The 16783-nt window shown below is 43.6% G+C and overlaps 2 protein-coding genes across 2 annotated transcripts in view; one reads left to right on the top strand and one right to left on the bottom strand.

The window, feature by feature from the left end:
* Positions 1 to 16783, top strand: part of LOC116232731 (interleukin-1 receptor accessory protein-like 1) — a 404054-nt gene that overhangs the window by 95791 nt on the left and 291480 nt on the right. The gene's annotated exons all lie outside the window — the stretch shown is intronic.
* Positions 8733 to 15316, bottom strand: LOC149919982 (uncharacterized). Its single transcript, XM_090124281.1, has 2 exons — positions 13230 to 15316; positions 8733 to 10341 (listed from the first exon to the last, which is right to left on the bottom strand). The coding sequence occupies exons 1-2, from the start codon at positions 15151 to 15153 to the stop codon at positions 8966 to 8968; spliced, it is 3300 nt and encodes a 1099-aa protein (XP_089980407.1). The 5' UTR covers positions 15154 to 15316; the 3' UTR covers positions 8733 to 8965.

The following is a 16783-nucleotide window of genomic DNA, read 5'->3' as shown; positions in this document are numbered from 1 at the left end:
GACTAATGGCCACAAGGTTCTTTTTGTACAATCAGAGCAGCTGAGATTTAATTTTCAATTTTACAGTTATCTTCTCATTATTCTTGATTACTCATTTTTACCTATAATCATGTTGGCAGTGAAGAATTCAAGGCCATTTGCACAGTGTTGAAAGAAAGGAAAAAGGCTGTTTTGTATAAAAATTTTGAAACTTGAGTCACAGCCTTGAAGACAGAAAAAAATAAATCTTCACACTGAAATCATAGGTCTAGTTGTTCCTTTCAGGAATGTTACATAAAATGATTCAAATGATAAATTAAACAGTTGCTGACATACAGTTTCTCTTACAATATTAAAAGAAAAAAGCATACTTTTGTTGTCTTGAAGACTAGGACAGATAGGATTTGTTCAAAAATCACAGAGAGGAGATGAGGAGAGAGGTAAGGTAAAGGATATTACGGAAATCATGAAACAGTTTATTTTCCTCCAAATAGGTAAAGGTTCTGAAGCATTTGAGGATCTGGGGTGATAGGTAAGCAGTATTATTATGTTTTCAGTTAAGTATCTTTCTGAAACAAATCATTGTCATCAATTAACGATTTTCAAAAGACAGGCAGTTCAGCTTAAAAGCCCTGTTGTGTATTGGTATATGGTTCTTTTCAATCTTGGTTTTGGAAAGAAAATAGATGTAGTAGACTTTCGAAGGATTCATATTTGATTAACTGTGATGGTCTATATGAATACAGGAAGCATGACAGATTCCAAAATGAAATGGATGTAGAAACCTTCTCAAAGATCATTATTATGATTGTTGTTTACTACAGCTTAAGCAACTGAAATAAATAGTTCAGAATTTACATATTTACTGAAAATGAGCTTCAAATTCAGTTCAAACAAACAACATTTCTACATTTAAAAAACTATGTAAAGTACATTGGATAAATCATCAACTGGACGATTTTTGGTTTAATGGCAGAATTTTAAGTGTGTTCTGTAAGCTCTCAGGCTAATTTCCCCGAAGAACTTCTTAAGTGGAGAAATTCTCCAAAAAAGAAGATAAGGGGGATAATATAATTAATTGGAACATAGCCAGGAGGTAAGAATTAATATTCTCACTCCTAAAAAAAAATGACATCGCTAATTATTTACAAAGCAAATAAATTGGAATCATTTTCAGGCTCATGATGAAAAGCAGGTGTCCTCTGCCAAAGTTAGTAAGCAGTTAAAAGTCACCCAGCAAAGTGCTTTGCCAGCTTTAATATTTAAAAAGGTGCAAAAACTGAAGTAATTTGTCCTAAAGGTGTGAAAAAGTTTGAACTTTATGTGAGCTTCCAAGTATGTTTAAGAAGACAAGAAACCTAGCTATTTAAACACTAACCTCTGATCAAATACCAAATGAATGATTAATTCAGTGTACTGTACGTATGTGATTAGTTTAGCACATCTTTTAAAAATGACAAGTTTTCATTATTGACCAGTCTTTCTTGTCCCATTGAGCTCACTGTTGTTGGTTTTTCATTCAACCTCCTTATCAGAGAAGTCTGGTAGGTTCATCAGTTCTGAGTAGTCCCATCCATTGCTGTTTCAAGTATTGGTCCCCAGTATTAATTTATTTTTTTTTCAGATTTCAGTTTGTTTTTTTCTACCCCTTGGTGTAAGCTGAGACTTTGAAATAACATGGTGGAAGCACTGTTTGTTTTGTGATTTGAAAGGGGCAGGAGAAACTGTTTACAGCAGAAGTGGCATATTTTGGAGGAGCACACCATTACTACTTGTAAAGTCAGCATCTCCTGCTTTATTTCTTTCACCTTCTCGTAATGCTATTGACTTCAAAAGAGTGGAAGTGAACTCTGAATTCTCTTCTGGATGAAGCAGAGAAACATCTTGAACATGGTTTAAAAAATAAACAAAAATACTGATTGTCATAGTATCTCAAGTTCTAAGAATGGCTTACTACTCCATAAATTGTGATTTTAACAAATGGTCTTTTAGATGAGGTCCCCCCGGTGGAACTTGTGACCATACAGCAAGATTCAAACACGGTGAAATCATAAACTATATTACATGTACTCTATTGCAGATACTCATACTTTCAAATTGGACATTTTACATCAACACTATAACCAGACTACTGTCATGGAAGCTTCATAGTGTACCTATGCACTAAGTATCCCTTCTTGTCTTTGAAAATCATTAGTAGCTTTTACATAGGGCTTTTAGTTGTGTTATGGTATTTGGTTTAGTAATTAAACAGTCTTTTTGGATAGATTTGAATTTTTGTATCATGATCAGATTCCCAGGTTTCTAAAGTACTGTGGTAAAAATATTTTCTGCTAGACTTCTATTGCTGTAGATCCTTTCAAGTAATATTTTTACATTACTTCAGTTCCTCTTCTGGTTGTACATCAAATGGTCAAACTCTTCTGGGAACCTGAAATCACCACCTCTTTTATACACACTGTGCTCTCTTAACTTATTCATTGATCTCTCATTTATGTTTTGCTATTTCTTCAGTTCTGTTTCAGTTGCCTTCATTTTGACTCCTTGCTTTTATTTTCCCTTTCATTACTTTTTTGTTTTGTTTCTGGTAGTTCTTTCCTCTCCTTTCTGGTTAGACCACTCAGTCTGTATCCACTGGAAAATATTCCCCGAAAGGGATTATAATCCTACATAATATCTGTAAGTTGATGGTTGTTCACCTGTATTTTTTAATTATTTTTAATTTTAATAAGCATTTTTAAATACTTCCATTACACATAACTGTATCTGTGTGACTGTGATCCATAACATAAACATAAGTATAGAAGATGAATTAATTTGTAGTCAATATGAAAGTGTCTATTATAATGTCACTGTGTATTCTTAGCCCTAATGTACATACTGCATAATCAGGAAATGACTGAAGGTTGCACAGTAAAATGCAATTCTGCAATCACTATCACACTCCATGAAGGAAAAACAAGTCATATATGCACATTTTATGCAAAATGCACACTCAGTAACTGAACCATCACGTATATACTTGTTTTGAGTAAGTAGGGGAGAACTAGAGAAAGTAGGAGATGGGAAATAGATGGGAAATCTCCACATAACATTGCCCTAAACTGTCCCAGATAAAGTGGATACAAATGTACTGACTGCTAGTAGATTGAGTCTGCAGGATAATCTCTTTGTAGTCAGTTGAGCTCTTCAAGCCTCTTGCACTGAGGATAAGTTACTTCAATAAAAATTCTATTAAAGATAAAGAAAGTTATCTCCAGGATTCTGACACATCTGGATGGATGAGTGAATACATTTAATCTTGTAATCCCTGCCCTAATTGGCAACAATAGAGTTTTAGTTGCTGTCATTTTTGCCTTGATATATTAAATACTGAGAATTTTATTTAACAGAGCAATAGCATTCTTCACAGCTGTAAATAGTTGCCTGTCTTATATTAATTCATGTAAGTCTATAAGGCTTTTCCTCAGAGGCAGTGGAGAGAGTTTCTCTTGGTGTTTTACCTTTATCCCAGTAATGTTTTTTTTTTCCCCTATTTAAGCACCATGTGTTGATTGCAATATTTTTAATATCTGATTACCATAGAATGATCACTCCCATATGATCACATTGGCATGTTTTTTCCCCCATGTTTTGCCCAGCAAATTCAACAGCAGTGCTGGCCCGCCTAGCAGGATTGATTACCTTTGGTGTACTATTGCCTTCCTGCCTCCCTTTGTTAAGAAAGAGATCTGCAGTCATAAACAACACATAGAAATTCAGGACTCACAAGTTTTCCTTGACCTTAACCTGGTACCTGAATATGAATATGTAAGTCAATGTAGTAAGGTAGACTGGTAACATTTGGTAACTGTTGACATTTTTTTTCTGAATCAGAACTGTTACTTTTGTATGGTTAATGGTGGTAGTATATGTAAGTAGAAAAATGAAAAACAAACAAGTACACAAAACAAAATTTGCTAAACAAAAATCTGAATACTGGTGGTGTTTTCTGCTGTGGCAATATCCTTACAGATGACTGAATATTTGACTTTCTTTTTTTCTTACTGCAAGCAACAGAAGCAATAAGTTCTTTTAAGGGTAAGTTGTATTTAAGAACTTGCTACTTAGGGCCTGTGACAGTACCTAAAACTAGTCAGATTGCTTGTGATACCATTTTCCCAGCTCTAAAATGATTTTAAGAGAGTGAAGAGATTAATAAGAAAAGAACATCAGCTACATGCAAGCTGAAGAAAAAACACAAAGATGGGAAAAGCCAAGAGAAGCAGAGGAAAATCTGAAATGGTTACAACATTTGATATGTTGAATGTAATCCCAGCATCCTTATCATTTCTGGTAATTAATTTGTAGCTTCACATATTTAAACTACTACTCAGTGTTTGATGAATCAAAGGTTGTTAATATATCTGTTTATATTTTTTTAGAAATTTTTTTTTAGTGCTTACAAATTAATTTCCAACTCTTAATGTATTTAAGTGCTTGTACTGTATATCTGTGTGTTGTTTTATAGACTAGTTGCAATACAGTGATCATGATGATTTAGCTATTCATTGAAAAATGTCTGGAGTTGCCATTCTCTCTGGCATTCTCCAGAGTGAATGTTCTGAGGCTCCTATGTGCCTTGGAAGTGAGGGACTTTTTTTTTAAAAATTGATCAGGAAGGGGAGGCTGCCATAATTTGATTCATGACGTGAAAGATTTACTGAAAAATCCTTTAAAACAAAGGAAAATAAAATTTCAAATTAATTATTAAGAGCATATTGCATGAATAGCAAATTATGTAATGTCAGATGCATAGTACTGTTCTTGTTTTAGAACAAGTATTTACACCCACTCACACCCATTTTTAAGAGGGATAAAAAGGATGACTCCTAGAACTACTGACCTGTCTGTCTCACCTCTGTGCCAGGAAAGATCATAAAGCAGATCATCCTGGAAGCTATGCTGAGGTACATGAAAGACAGGAAGGTGATACAGGAAAATCAGCATAGCTTCACCAACAGCAGGCCATTTTACCAACCGAGTGGCCTTTTATGATGATGTCACTGCATCACTGGACAAGGGAAGAGCCACTCATGTCATCTGTCTGGGCTTCAGTAAGGCCTTTGACATGGTACCCCACTGCATCCTTCTCTTCAAATTGGAAAGATGTAGATTTGATGGGTGGACTGTTCAGTGGATGAAGAACTGGCTGCAGGAGCGAGTCCAGAGAGTGGTTGTCAGTGGCAGTGTCTGGATGGAGGTCAGGGATAAGTGGTGTGCTAAAGGGGTCAGTACTGGGACCAGTAATCTTTAATAACTTCATCAAAGACATTGACAGTGGGGTCAAGGACATCCTCTGCAAGTTTGCTGATGACACCGAGCTGTGGGGTATGGTCAACACAACAGAGGGATGGGATGCCATCCAGAGGGACCTAGTCAGGCTTGAGCAGTGGGTGCAGGAGAATTTCATGAGGTTCAACAAATCCAAATGCAAGATCTTGCATCTGGGCCGACACAACCTGCACTACCAATACAAGCTGGGGGATGAAAAGATTGAGCACAGCCCTGCTGAGAAAGACCTGGGGGTACTGGTGGATGGGAAGCTGGACATGAGCCAGGAGTGTACCCTCACAGCTCAGAAAGCCAACTGTATCTTGGGCTGCATCAAAAAAAGCATGCTCAGTAGATTGAGGAAGGTGATTTTGCCTCTCCACTATATACTGGTGAGGCCTCACCTGGAGTATTGAATCCACATGTGGAGTCCTCAGTACAAGAGAGACATGGACCTGATGAGTGCATCCAGAGGAGGGTCACAAAAATGATCTAAGGAAGGATCCTATGAGGACAGGTTGAAAGAGTTGGGGCTGTTCAGCCTGGAGAAGAGAAGGCTGCAAGGTGACCTGATAGCAGCCTTTTCAGTATCTAAAGGGCAGGAAAGAAGGGGGCAGACTCTTTAGCAGGGTCTCTGGTGATAGAACAATGGAAAGTGGCTTCAAGCAGATAGATTTAGATTTGAAATAAAGAAAAGTCTTTTCCAGCGAGGGTGGTGAGGCACTAGAGACAAGTTGCCAAGAGATATGGTTAGTGCCTTGCCCCTGGAGTCTTTCAAGGCCCAGGACCTGGGTACCCTGATTTAGCTATGCATGTCCTGTTCATTGAAGGGGAGTTGGACTAGGTGACCTTTAAAGGTCCCTTCCAACTCTAAGGATTCTGTGTTCTAAGGATTCTGTATTAGAATATAGTATTAATGTAATAGAATATTTTAACAGAAATAGAAATCAATAATTTAATCAAAACCTTTTAGTAGAAATAGAATATTTTAATACACTTCCCATACAATCCCAATTCCTTAATAAATACATCTAAGTACTTTAATTTCTGAACCAAAACACATGCTGTATATTCGTTCTATTACTTATGAAAGTCAACATTAAAGTGTCTAATTAATGTTTTGAATAAATATTATTAAGAGTTTCACAAGAGTATAATAAACAAGAGATGAAGCATCTACTTTGTAAGATTAAGGAATTTAAGCAAAAGCTATAGTTTTGTTTCCCAGATATGGAGAAACTTCTGTCAATATGTCCAAGTGATTCAGGACTACTCTCACATGATTGATAAACTGTTTAACTTCTATTCATTCTTATTTCTTTGATAGTTGTATAAGAAATGAAAATTATATAAAGGAATATTATATAATCAAACAATATTAAGATGTTATAATAACAAAATAAGCAAGAGAGTTAGGCACAGCAAGACAAAGAGAATAAATAGGATGCTTACCTGTATTGTGGGCTCACTCAGGAAACTCCAGTGGAGTGGATCTTCCAAAGAGAGAGAGATCCTTCCTCACTGGTAGTCAGCTCTTAAATGGGTCTAGAAGAGGTGGAGCCAGGCTCCACCCCTTCCTGCAGCACAGGTGAATTGCTTTTACCTGTGCTCCCAGGGCTGACTCATTGCTTACTCATGTGATTAATCAGAGGTTCAGGCCGTGACTCAGCAGTTCCCATACAATAGTTTACTTAAGTTACCTGAAGAATTTTCAATCTGCATCAATTTCTTCCAGTACCTTCCGTGGTATAGGCTGTTACTGGTCATAAATGGACAGAGATCACCTCCACATTTGGGGGCTGAAAAAGCTATTTCCTTCTAAAGTTCTTATAGTTAAAAAAAAAAATAAGACATACTATATTATATGATATTTCCAGGCTGCTGTATTACTCAGTAAATACAACTTCTTTCAAACTCTATTTTTTTTTTTCAGAGGAAACCTAATTCCTCTTCCCTTGTTTTAAAAATGTAGCCTGCCTTTAACATTAAAGACAGAAATTTTAAAAGGCAAACAATTCTCTCTAATGCTGATGTGGGACTGTGAGCTAGGGCTTTTGACTTATGCATGAAACCCTGTAGAGAACAGCAAAACAAATGAGGTAAAGTCACCGTGCTGCCCTGAAGTATTTAAATGGATGGAAGATCTCAAATGCCAGCAGTAAAGGAAGTTCAGTATAGTCTAGGGAGTACACCTACAAATCTAAAGATTTTAGGCACATTACAGAACCAGAAATAAGTAATTGGAACAGCTGAAGGGAACTGGAGTTGTTCAGCCTGGAGAAGAGGAGGCTCAGAGGAGATCTTACTGCCTTCTACAATTCCCTGAAAGGAGGTTGTGATGAGGTGGAGGTCAGCCTCTTCTTCCACATAACAGTGATAGGATAAGAGGTGAAGGGCTCAAGTTGAGCCAGATGTTGTTCAGGTTGAATATTAGGAAAAAGTTCTTTTCAAAGGGAGTTATGATGTACAGGTATAGGCTGTCCAGGGATGTGTTTAGTGGGCTGTGTTGGTGGTAGGTGTATGATTGGACTGGATGATCTTGGAACTATTTTCCAACTTTATGATTTTACATTTCCCTGTGATCTGAAATGGGTAGAAGTGTACTGATTGGTGATGTAGTACCATTATATGCAGCTTTTAGTGATGTATAATGGAAGTGCAAAATATTTTTGATTTTAAACTAAAATATTGGATAATGCACTATTAAAAGTAATATCACTGAGGCTTCCAGCATGATACTGAAGAGGCTAACTCTATTGCTTTAATTGAGCAGGCTTTTTGCCTTCCAACATAGCTTCACACAAGCATTTGAAATATAGTCCTTTGTTGCTGCTGCTGCTGCCGCTTTCTCACTTCACTTTTTTTTTCCTTTCCTCTAAAGGTGTTGTGTCTTCAAATTGTTACACTTTTACTGCATTTTCTAAACACAATTCTTTGGTTTCATGAAGTGAAATGTGGCTTAAGTAAAGAGAAGAACAACGAAAGCATTTCTGCCAGAGGAATTAATGAAAAATATCAGCCTCAAGAAGTAACTGTTTTTACTGTAATAACAAAGAAAGAATCAGTCAGATTAAAACTCAAAGCTGAGGCAAAGAAAAAGACTTGTTGAGTTTTTTGCTGTAGATAGCATTTCTGTAAAAGCTGAACAGTATAATTTTCTATCAGAAATATCATACAGACACTAGCATCTGATATATCTTTCAGTGACAATGCTGAACATGAAACTTTTTTCTCTAGCATAGCTTATGATGTTAATTTCAAGTATTCAAAGGCTGTCTAGAAGCTGTTTTATCATATTTTTCTACTACTGTCAGTGTTTGCAGTATCCATTTGTTGTGGTAGTCTCTCATTGCTCGTCCTCTGCCGACCAAGGGCGCCACTTGCCAGCGAAACCGACCCCAACCGGGCCGGGACCAAATGCTCACACAGACCCCAGAGTGTGTGAGGCAAAATGGCGTTTATTAAAATGTGGTAGGCACTTAAATATTCTTGTCCCGCTTTGTCCACACCCCTTGCTTACCTGCTGTCCTATTGTGGGGCAGCGTTTGGCAAGCCCTGAGCATAGGAAACCTGACCCCGTCACATACCGTTTCCTCGCCACGCCTACTACATTTCCCCCTCCCTATGCTCAGGAATATCCCGTAACAGCGCGATCGCAACGCGAGTACATCTCTCACAACTGTTCCTTCGTTTTGTGATACAGAATCCGTTGGTCCATAACTTGCCACATGATCCTTGTGAGGCAATTCTGGAAACACATGATTATGCACGGCAAAATGGCCGCAATACAAATTATTGCGAGCAATACTAGCGCAACTACCTTAATAATTTTCGCAACCCATCCTCCAAAGTTGCCAAACACACTTCTCAGCCAGTCCCCGATGGGGTCGTCCTCCACTTGGATCTTCTCCGTATGGTCTCGCAGGGCTCTCAGCGCTTTATGGATGGATACACTGTGGTCGCTAAGATTGAAGCAACACATTCCTTCTAGGTCTTCACATCCATGCCCCTGTGCCAGGAGCAAGAAGTCGATGGCTGCTCTGTTTTGCAGCACCGCATGCCGAATGCTGTTTGTGTCTTCTAACATCGCATTCAATATTAATGTTGTTAAATTTGCCTGCTTAACTGACCAACATGCTAGGCGTTCTATCTGAGCCAAGCTCTGTGCTGCAGCAACCCCAGGGGCGAAAAATGATGCGAATATCCGTGCTGTGGCACTCCATAACTCTACCTCATCGTTACAATTCTCCGGGAGAGGGCTCGAACGCTTTCGGCGACGATGGTGACCCGTGATGCTCGGGCCATACTGCATCCATGTCGTGAAATTCGGAGACAGTAATGTCAGTTCCCCTAGGTAACAGGGTCCTCCTAAGGCATTGTGCGGGATGCCCTGCCAGGCTCTATCCCCACAGATCAGGAAGATTCCAGGGGGCAACGCCTTAGCCGTTTTGTTATTCCATAGCACCTCGTTGACCCCCCGTTTGAAAGTGAACCCATACCCATAAAAGTCCCAAACTGCCGTACAATTAAATGAGGATCTACCGCTAGATTTAGAAAGGACCCCACCCTTTGACAAGCAGGTTGTATTGCGCCCTGTGAAGACCCGTGTTTCATTTTTGGTATACCCGCAATAACCCGAAGTAATGGAGAAAGCCTCCGTGTTCACAGGACTGACCACAGTCCAAGAGGTCTCGTTGTATGGCTTCAGCCGCGGATCTGTGCCTGCCCACCGGGCAATTAAGGCCTGCAGTTGTCCTTTCAATCCCTCGGAGCCGTCGAATACCCCGTCAAACAAGTCGCAGGTAATAAAGTTACTTTCCTTCCAGCACACTGACCCAAAGGTAATACAGGTACGCGTGCCATTATGCGACCCATTTCGTACCTTCTGCGACCCCAAGATATCTAATTCTTGTGGATCCCATGGGAGAGACACATTCAGAGATTTTATCAAACATGCCGTTTGGCTTGCTAGATCGGTGTCGTTACAGCAAGCAGAATGGTTTGTGGTGTACCTCGCAAAGGCTTCTAACGTGTATTGAGGGATACCTACTAGGCAGGTGCGAAAAGGCGATGTTGCCGATTGTAAACTAAGGCAAAAGTCATTTTGGCCCGTCTTATTTGCCCAAGTAACCCATAAATTCCCTGGCTGCGATATGAGGTGAGCACACTCCGACCCCTGCACCGAAAGAACGACCACAAGGCTTATACTGAGAAGGAAGACACAATTTCTCGTTGGCTGCGTCCTCGGTCGCGTCCTTACCCCGGCCGACATTCTTCCTTCCGACTGACCAAGTTTCCCTCCGGATGGCTCCATAACACTCCGTTCCTGCAAGAAACTCAGTGTCCCCCGTTACTGGTCCTTCTCAGACAAGTCAGGTTTTACCTTCCTAGCTGGCACCCAGATGACGCTCCCAGTGTCTGCATTCCGCACTGCTGCGTACCCCCTACCCCAGACTAAAACTTTCCAGCCTGACTCCCATGTCCCCGTCTCTGTCTTAACTTTCACTGGGGGGCCCTCTTCTAGGACAGTAGGCCGCCAGTGGCTCTCCACCGGGGTCCGTCTGGCATTTCCCCGTTCAAAGTGATTAAGGGAAAACAAAGCTTTCGCTAGTATCTCTGGGTGTCTTGATACAGGGATCTTGTTCTTGTATCCCTCCCCCTCCCTAAGAACTGCAATCTTCTCTTTGAGCAAACGGTTGGCTCTCTCCACGATGGCTTGCCCTTGTGAATTCCCTGGAATACCTGTAACGTGTCTGATCTCCCAGGACGCAAGCCAGCGCTGTGTGGAGTGCGATGTGAAGCAGGACCCATTGTCCGTTTTGATCTGCTCTGGTAGCCCAAGGGTTGCGATTGCCACCGCCCAATGGGATTGGGCTGCAGTAGAGCTAGTCTTCGCGTGTTGCGTGGCCACAATCATGGTCGATGCCGTGTCCACAGTGACTGCTAACCATGGCCTTGGGGAAAGACTCGGCTCCCAGGTGAAGTCTGTCTGCCAAATCTGCCGCGGTTCTAGGCCTCGAGGGTTTACTCCAGCCCCTATAGCTGGGGCCGTGTTGCAGTGAGGACAGGCCCTCACCACATCCCTCGCAGATGCAACAGGAATGTCGCAGGCGCGAGCCAGTGCTCTCGCCCCGATATGGAGCCTAGTATGGAGGTCTTTCGCCTTTCTCAATGTGAAGACTCGAATACCTGCCGCGGCATCTGCCTTGGCGTTACCCTCCGTGAAGAATCCTGGTACCTCCGAATGACTTCTCACATGTAAAATTGCTATAGGCTCCACTCGGGTGCTCAGAGCATCTTCTAAAATAAGCGCTGCTTCCGTACTAGGGATACCTTCTTGGCCCATTTTCAAAGCGAGCTTAGCCGCAAAAGCTGAATCTGTGACTATGTTGCAGGGAAGGGAAGGCCAATAAGCGATTGCCATCGCAACAGCCCTGACCTCAAGCATCTGGACACTGGCACTAGGATCTGTGAAGATTGTGGACTCCCAGCGGCCATTTGTTTCCCACACCACCGCCCCTTGGCCTGTCGATGATGACGCATCAGTAAACAGGGTAGGCCCTTCCACGGGCGAGTCTTGCACCCTACACCGCAGGGACAAGCTTAAAGGCCTGGCCAGTTCGAAGATGGGGAGGGAGGTGCAATACCTAATGGACGCCCCTGTCCCCTCCAGGGCGAGCACAATTGCATCCGGGAATGGCTGAGTATCCCGGAAGGACGATGGAAGGAAGATGGTTGCCGGCTCCTTGCCGAAGACATGAACGACGGTATTCCGGCTCTTTCGCAAAAGCCGAGCCAGTATTTCTAGCCACTCAGAGAAGGCTCGAGATGGCTGGACAGAGAAATGCCACCACAGTGGTTTTGGCCTTGCGTCAAGGTCGTGGCCTATAACTGCCGCCGCCCCTTTTTCGCATCGGCACACGGCCACTTCCAGCCCTTCATCTGGATTGTATCGCGATAGAGCGGATTGCATGCAGGAACCAATTATCTCTTTCCACGCCTCCTCCATTTCTGGTGTGAATGACCGCGGGTCATTCGGGTCAGAGCCCTTAAGCTGCTCATAGAAGGGCTGCATGAGGCGCGGGGGAATCGCCAAGGCTCCCCGCACCCATTGGAGGGCTCCAACGAGCTTCTGCACGTCCCACAGGTTACGCACTCGGGGCGCGATATTGATACCAGCTGGGGTAGTTGTCGTTGACCCCAACCGATATCCTAAAAACTGCACTCCACTCCCCCTCTGAATTTTTTCCCCTGCAATCGAGAAGCCCGCGGATGTCAGGGAAGCTATCACCTGTGTTTCTAGAGCTTGGAGTTCCTGCGAGGTTGCAGAGGCTAGCAGCAGGTCGTCCATATAATGCATCAAAAGGGACCGTTCCAATGTCTGCCGGACAGGGTTTAAGACCCTATCCACTACTAGCTGGCAAATCGTGGGAGAGCAGGCCATACCCTGCGGAAGAACCTTCCATTGATACCGCTGGGTTGGGCCTTGGTTGTTGGGAGCTGGGACCGAAAATGCGAAGGCTTCCCGGTCCTCTTTGGCAAGGGGTATAGAGAAAAAGCAGTCCTTCAGGTCGATAACCACCACCCCCCAACCCTCTGGGACAGCCGACAAAACAGGGGCTCCTTGTTGGACTGTACCGAAGGGTATTAGCTGGGAATTGACTGCACGCAAGTCATGTAACAAGCGGTATCGACCCGATCGTTTTTTTATGACGAACACCGGGGTGTTCCACGGGCTAAGCGAGGGTTCTATATGCCCCAAACGGAGCTCTTGTGAAACTAATGCTTTAAGCGCTTCAAGCTTTTCAACCGGCAAGGGCCACTGATCTACCCAGACAGGTCGCACGTCCTGCCTCCAGCGCAGCGGGATTGCATAGCGCGCTGATAACCGGCAGACAGTGGCCCCCTCTATAAATTTGTTATCCGAGCAGACACACTCCGCAGGTAATCTCGCCCCAACAGGGTTCCCGGTACCTGCGCTACCAGCGGGGTTAGCAGGACGGGCTTCTCCAGGGAACCGTCTCTGTTGACCACGATTATCTCGATCTGCTTGGCTGACCTCTGCGTTGGAGCAGTTCCCCCCACTCCCGCTATAGTTTGAGTGGCCCCCATTGGCCACGTGGGCGGCCAGTCGGACTCCGCAAAAACCGTCACATCCGCTCCTGAGTCCACCAGGGCGGTAAGGAAAATAGATCGCGGCCCTGGGGAGCCAGCGGGAAGCTCCGTAATTGCGGCTGTAATCTTCACCAAGGGGCGCTCCCCGCAGCTCAACGATAGCGCAGCTAGTGGCAGGCCTAGATCCAAAGCCCGCCTTTCCTGAGAATCCCGTGAATCGTAAGAGGGACCCTCATCCCCCCTACCTCGAGATCGCAGCCCACGAGCTCTACATTGCGGTGCAGTGTGACCTCTCCTCCCGCACATTTGGCACACTATACCCCCGTTGCTCTTACACTGTGCCTTGAAATGACCTAATTGACCGCACCTGAAGCATGGCCCAGGCGGGCGATCTGGACTCTGCCGCCCGGCAACCCCATGCGCTAGCATCACCTCAGCTACCGCTGCAGCAACCTCGCTTGCCACTGATGATTGAGACTTTTGCTTGTCCATCACATACTTAAGGACCTCACCGGGGGTGTGGAACCTGTCTGGCGCCGCCCGTAATAGAGCCCGTACGTCCGAGCTCGACTTTTGATAGAGGCAATCCAGGATCACGGGGCCGTGCACTGCCCTAGGCAGCTCCGATCCCTCCACTGCCTTGATCAACCTATCCGCAAAATCCTGGAAGGATTCAGTGGGACCTTGTGCAATCTCCGTCCACGGAGTAGACGGCTCAGCATTTCTTGCGAGCCTTCTGAACGCCTCAAGGGCAGCGTCTGTAGTGGCTATTAGTTCCCCGGGCCTCAGCTCCGTAAGCTGGGCATGTGCAGTGATCATACCCGGCGTACTACCCGTCAATCTCTGCAGGTTAGACGCGTGAAGCGGATTCCCCTGATCGTTCTGGGCTGTAACCAGCATTTGTCTAAGTCTAGCCTGCCATTCCTCCTTCCAAAGCGTATACTGCACCGGTTTCAAAATCATGCGCATCAGATTCTCAATATCGTATGGTAACAGGGGTCCCGGCAATATTAATGTCTCCAAGGCGTTCATTGTCAGGGGGGACTTCAATCCTTTCTTTTCAACTGCCTCAAGCACCCTCGCTATCGCTTTCGGGTCCAGCGGGACCCAGATCGGGTTATCATCATCGGAAATCACTACCGGAAATGCCTCCGGGTTCGCAAGGCCCCGGTCTTGTGCCTCCTCCTTTACTTTAGCCCAATCAGTCAGCAGACGCCCGTCCCTCCCCCCTTTGGGACGACGCCCCGCCCTTGCCTTTTCTTCCTCCAAAGAAGGATATAACGACCGCGGAGGGTAGGGCGGGGGCGGAGCGGGCGGAGTGGGCGGAGCGGTTGGTAGACATGCGGTCGGGAGTTCCTCTTCCCCGCCCTTCGCCGCGGCGACCGTCGCCATCTTGTCCGCCACGCTTTGGTCGTCAGTACTGCAAGGTAGCAAAGACCCGCCCCCCGGAGCCCTTTCCACCCCTTTTTCCACCTTAAGCTTACCCTCCTCTTTAGCCGCCTTAAGGGCTCCAAGTATCAAGCCCCAGGTTTTAAGTTCAGCAGCCTTTTGGTTATTCATGGCGCGTTGGCATAAAGCCGAGGTGAGCGAATCCCACCTACCCGAATCCAGCACTTGCTGAGGGGAGTCCAGCTCCCCTCCCTTTTTTAAAACCGAAAGCACCGCGGCTACCTCCTCCTTTGAAGGGGTATTTTTGCCGCAGTAGTCCTTACAAAACTGCAAAAGTACCTTAATAATCTGTTCCATGGTTACACACGCGACCTGCCGCCACTTCACAGGCTCTTCTCCGCGATGTGTCTTCCGTGAGCGACCTGCCGCCACTCCGCAGGCTCTTCTCCGCTTCACGGGCACGCCGGGTGGTTAACCCTCGATAGGCAGATCACGTCGGGGTCACCACTTGTTGTGGTAGTCTCTCATTGCTCGTCCTCTGCCGACCGAGGGCGCCACTTGCCAGCGAAACCGACCCCAACCGGGCCGGGACCAAATGCTCACACAGACCCCAGAGTGCGTGAGGCAAAATGGCGTTTATTAAAATGTGGTAGGCACTTAAATATTCTTGTCCCGCTTTGTCCACACCCCTTGCTTACCTGCTGTCCTATTGTGGGGCAGCGTTTGGCAAGCCCTGAGCATAGGAAACCTGACCCCGTCACATACCGTTTCCTCGCCACGCCTACTACACCATTAGGGTATGAATATATCAGTGGGCTGCCTTCAGTTCCTTCAGGTTTTATGTATTTATTTATTTATTTGTTTATCCTTCAAAGAACAGTTGAATGATATTGATTTTGGTCCTGTCTTTACATTATATGTCTAAAGCTCAGTCTGTTGTTCTAACCACCAGGTGGTGTTCCCCAGGGGAAGCTCATTCTTCTTCAAGTCAGTCATTTCTCTCCAGTCAAATGCAGGAATTGCTATACCTTGTAGCATTCATGGTTATGTTTGTCTACTGAACATAAATGTGACTGCTACCTGACATTAGAAGAGTTTCTGAATTAGCTTTGATCAAATTGTACACACTACATGATGAGGACAGTATAGTTTGATATTTACATGATGTTTAAGGTCAGTCTACAATAAATATTTGTTTCATTGCTCTCTGAGGTCAATAAAAAGATGTTCATGGCTTTCACCAAGGTAGTATTCCATGATAAAATTCATGTTCTTGAAGTAATGATGAAGATCTTGATTTTGGAAAGAATTCAGTCAAGGTTTTTTGTAAACCCAATTTGACACTAAAATTTATGTTCAGCCTTGACACTTTTTTCACCTGAAAGGGCTCATTGAAAAGCAAGTATTTTACGATGTGGAAAAGTGCAGCATGATGCTACTAAGTTAATTAATTATGAGAAAAATGTATCATTCTCCAGACCTCAAGTTTTCTGTTTTAATACAATAGGAAGTGAATTGGCTACTGTTGAACAGTAATTGCTATCAAATTTTCTCTCTTTTTTTTTTTTTTTTTTTTTTTAAATTAATCTTCATATATTCAGAAGTAATGTAATTTACTTTTTTTTCCTATGGAGAAATCTGTTGGAAAATCTCCCAATAAAATACAAGGATACTTCAAAGGTTCCAGTAAATTCTTATAATCTGTCTTGCTACTGTTTTCATTATTTTGAGGGGCATTTAGATTAACAGTGGAAACAAAGTTCAGTTTGCCAAATTTATTCTGAAAATTATGCTTTCTGACGCTAAGCATATATCTATATGAAGAGTTTGTATGGTTGTAGAATAGTTGGAAATGTTGAGAAAGGTAATAAATACCTCGAGTAAATGCTACTAAAGAAATAAATACTTTTAGGAAAAAAAAAAAAAAGTATGGCTAAATATATTGCTTGGTGAGTAAAATTTCTCAATTTCCTAGTAGCTAAACTGA

Source organism: Phasianus colchicus, chromosome 1, assembly GCF_987193195.1.
Source record: "Phasianus colchicus chromosome 1, bPhaCol1.hap1.1, whole genome shotgun sequence".
Taxonomy (NCBI): domain Eukaryota; kingdom Metazoa; phylum Chordata; class Aves; order Galliformes; family Phasianidae; genus Phasianus; species Phasianus colchicus.
The sequence above is the reverse complement of the archived record's forward strand: the minus strand, read 5'-3'. Positions and strand labels throughout refer to the sequence as shown.

Bases quoted from the DNA above. Each gene is read 5' to 3' on its own strand.
- LOC149919982 (XM_090124281.1), bottom strand. From the start codon at position 15,153: ATGGAACAGATTATTAAGGTACTTTTGCAGTTTTGTAAGGACTACTGC. The intron at 10,342-13,229 runs GTGTGTCTGCTC...GCACCTGCCTAG, and splicing joins GGGGCGAGATTACCTGCGGA to TAGGTATCCCTCAATACACG.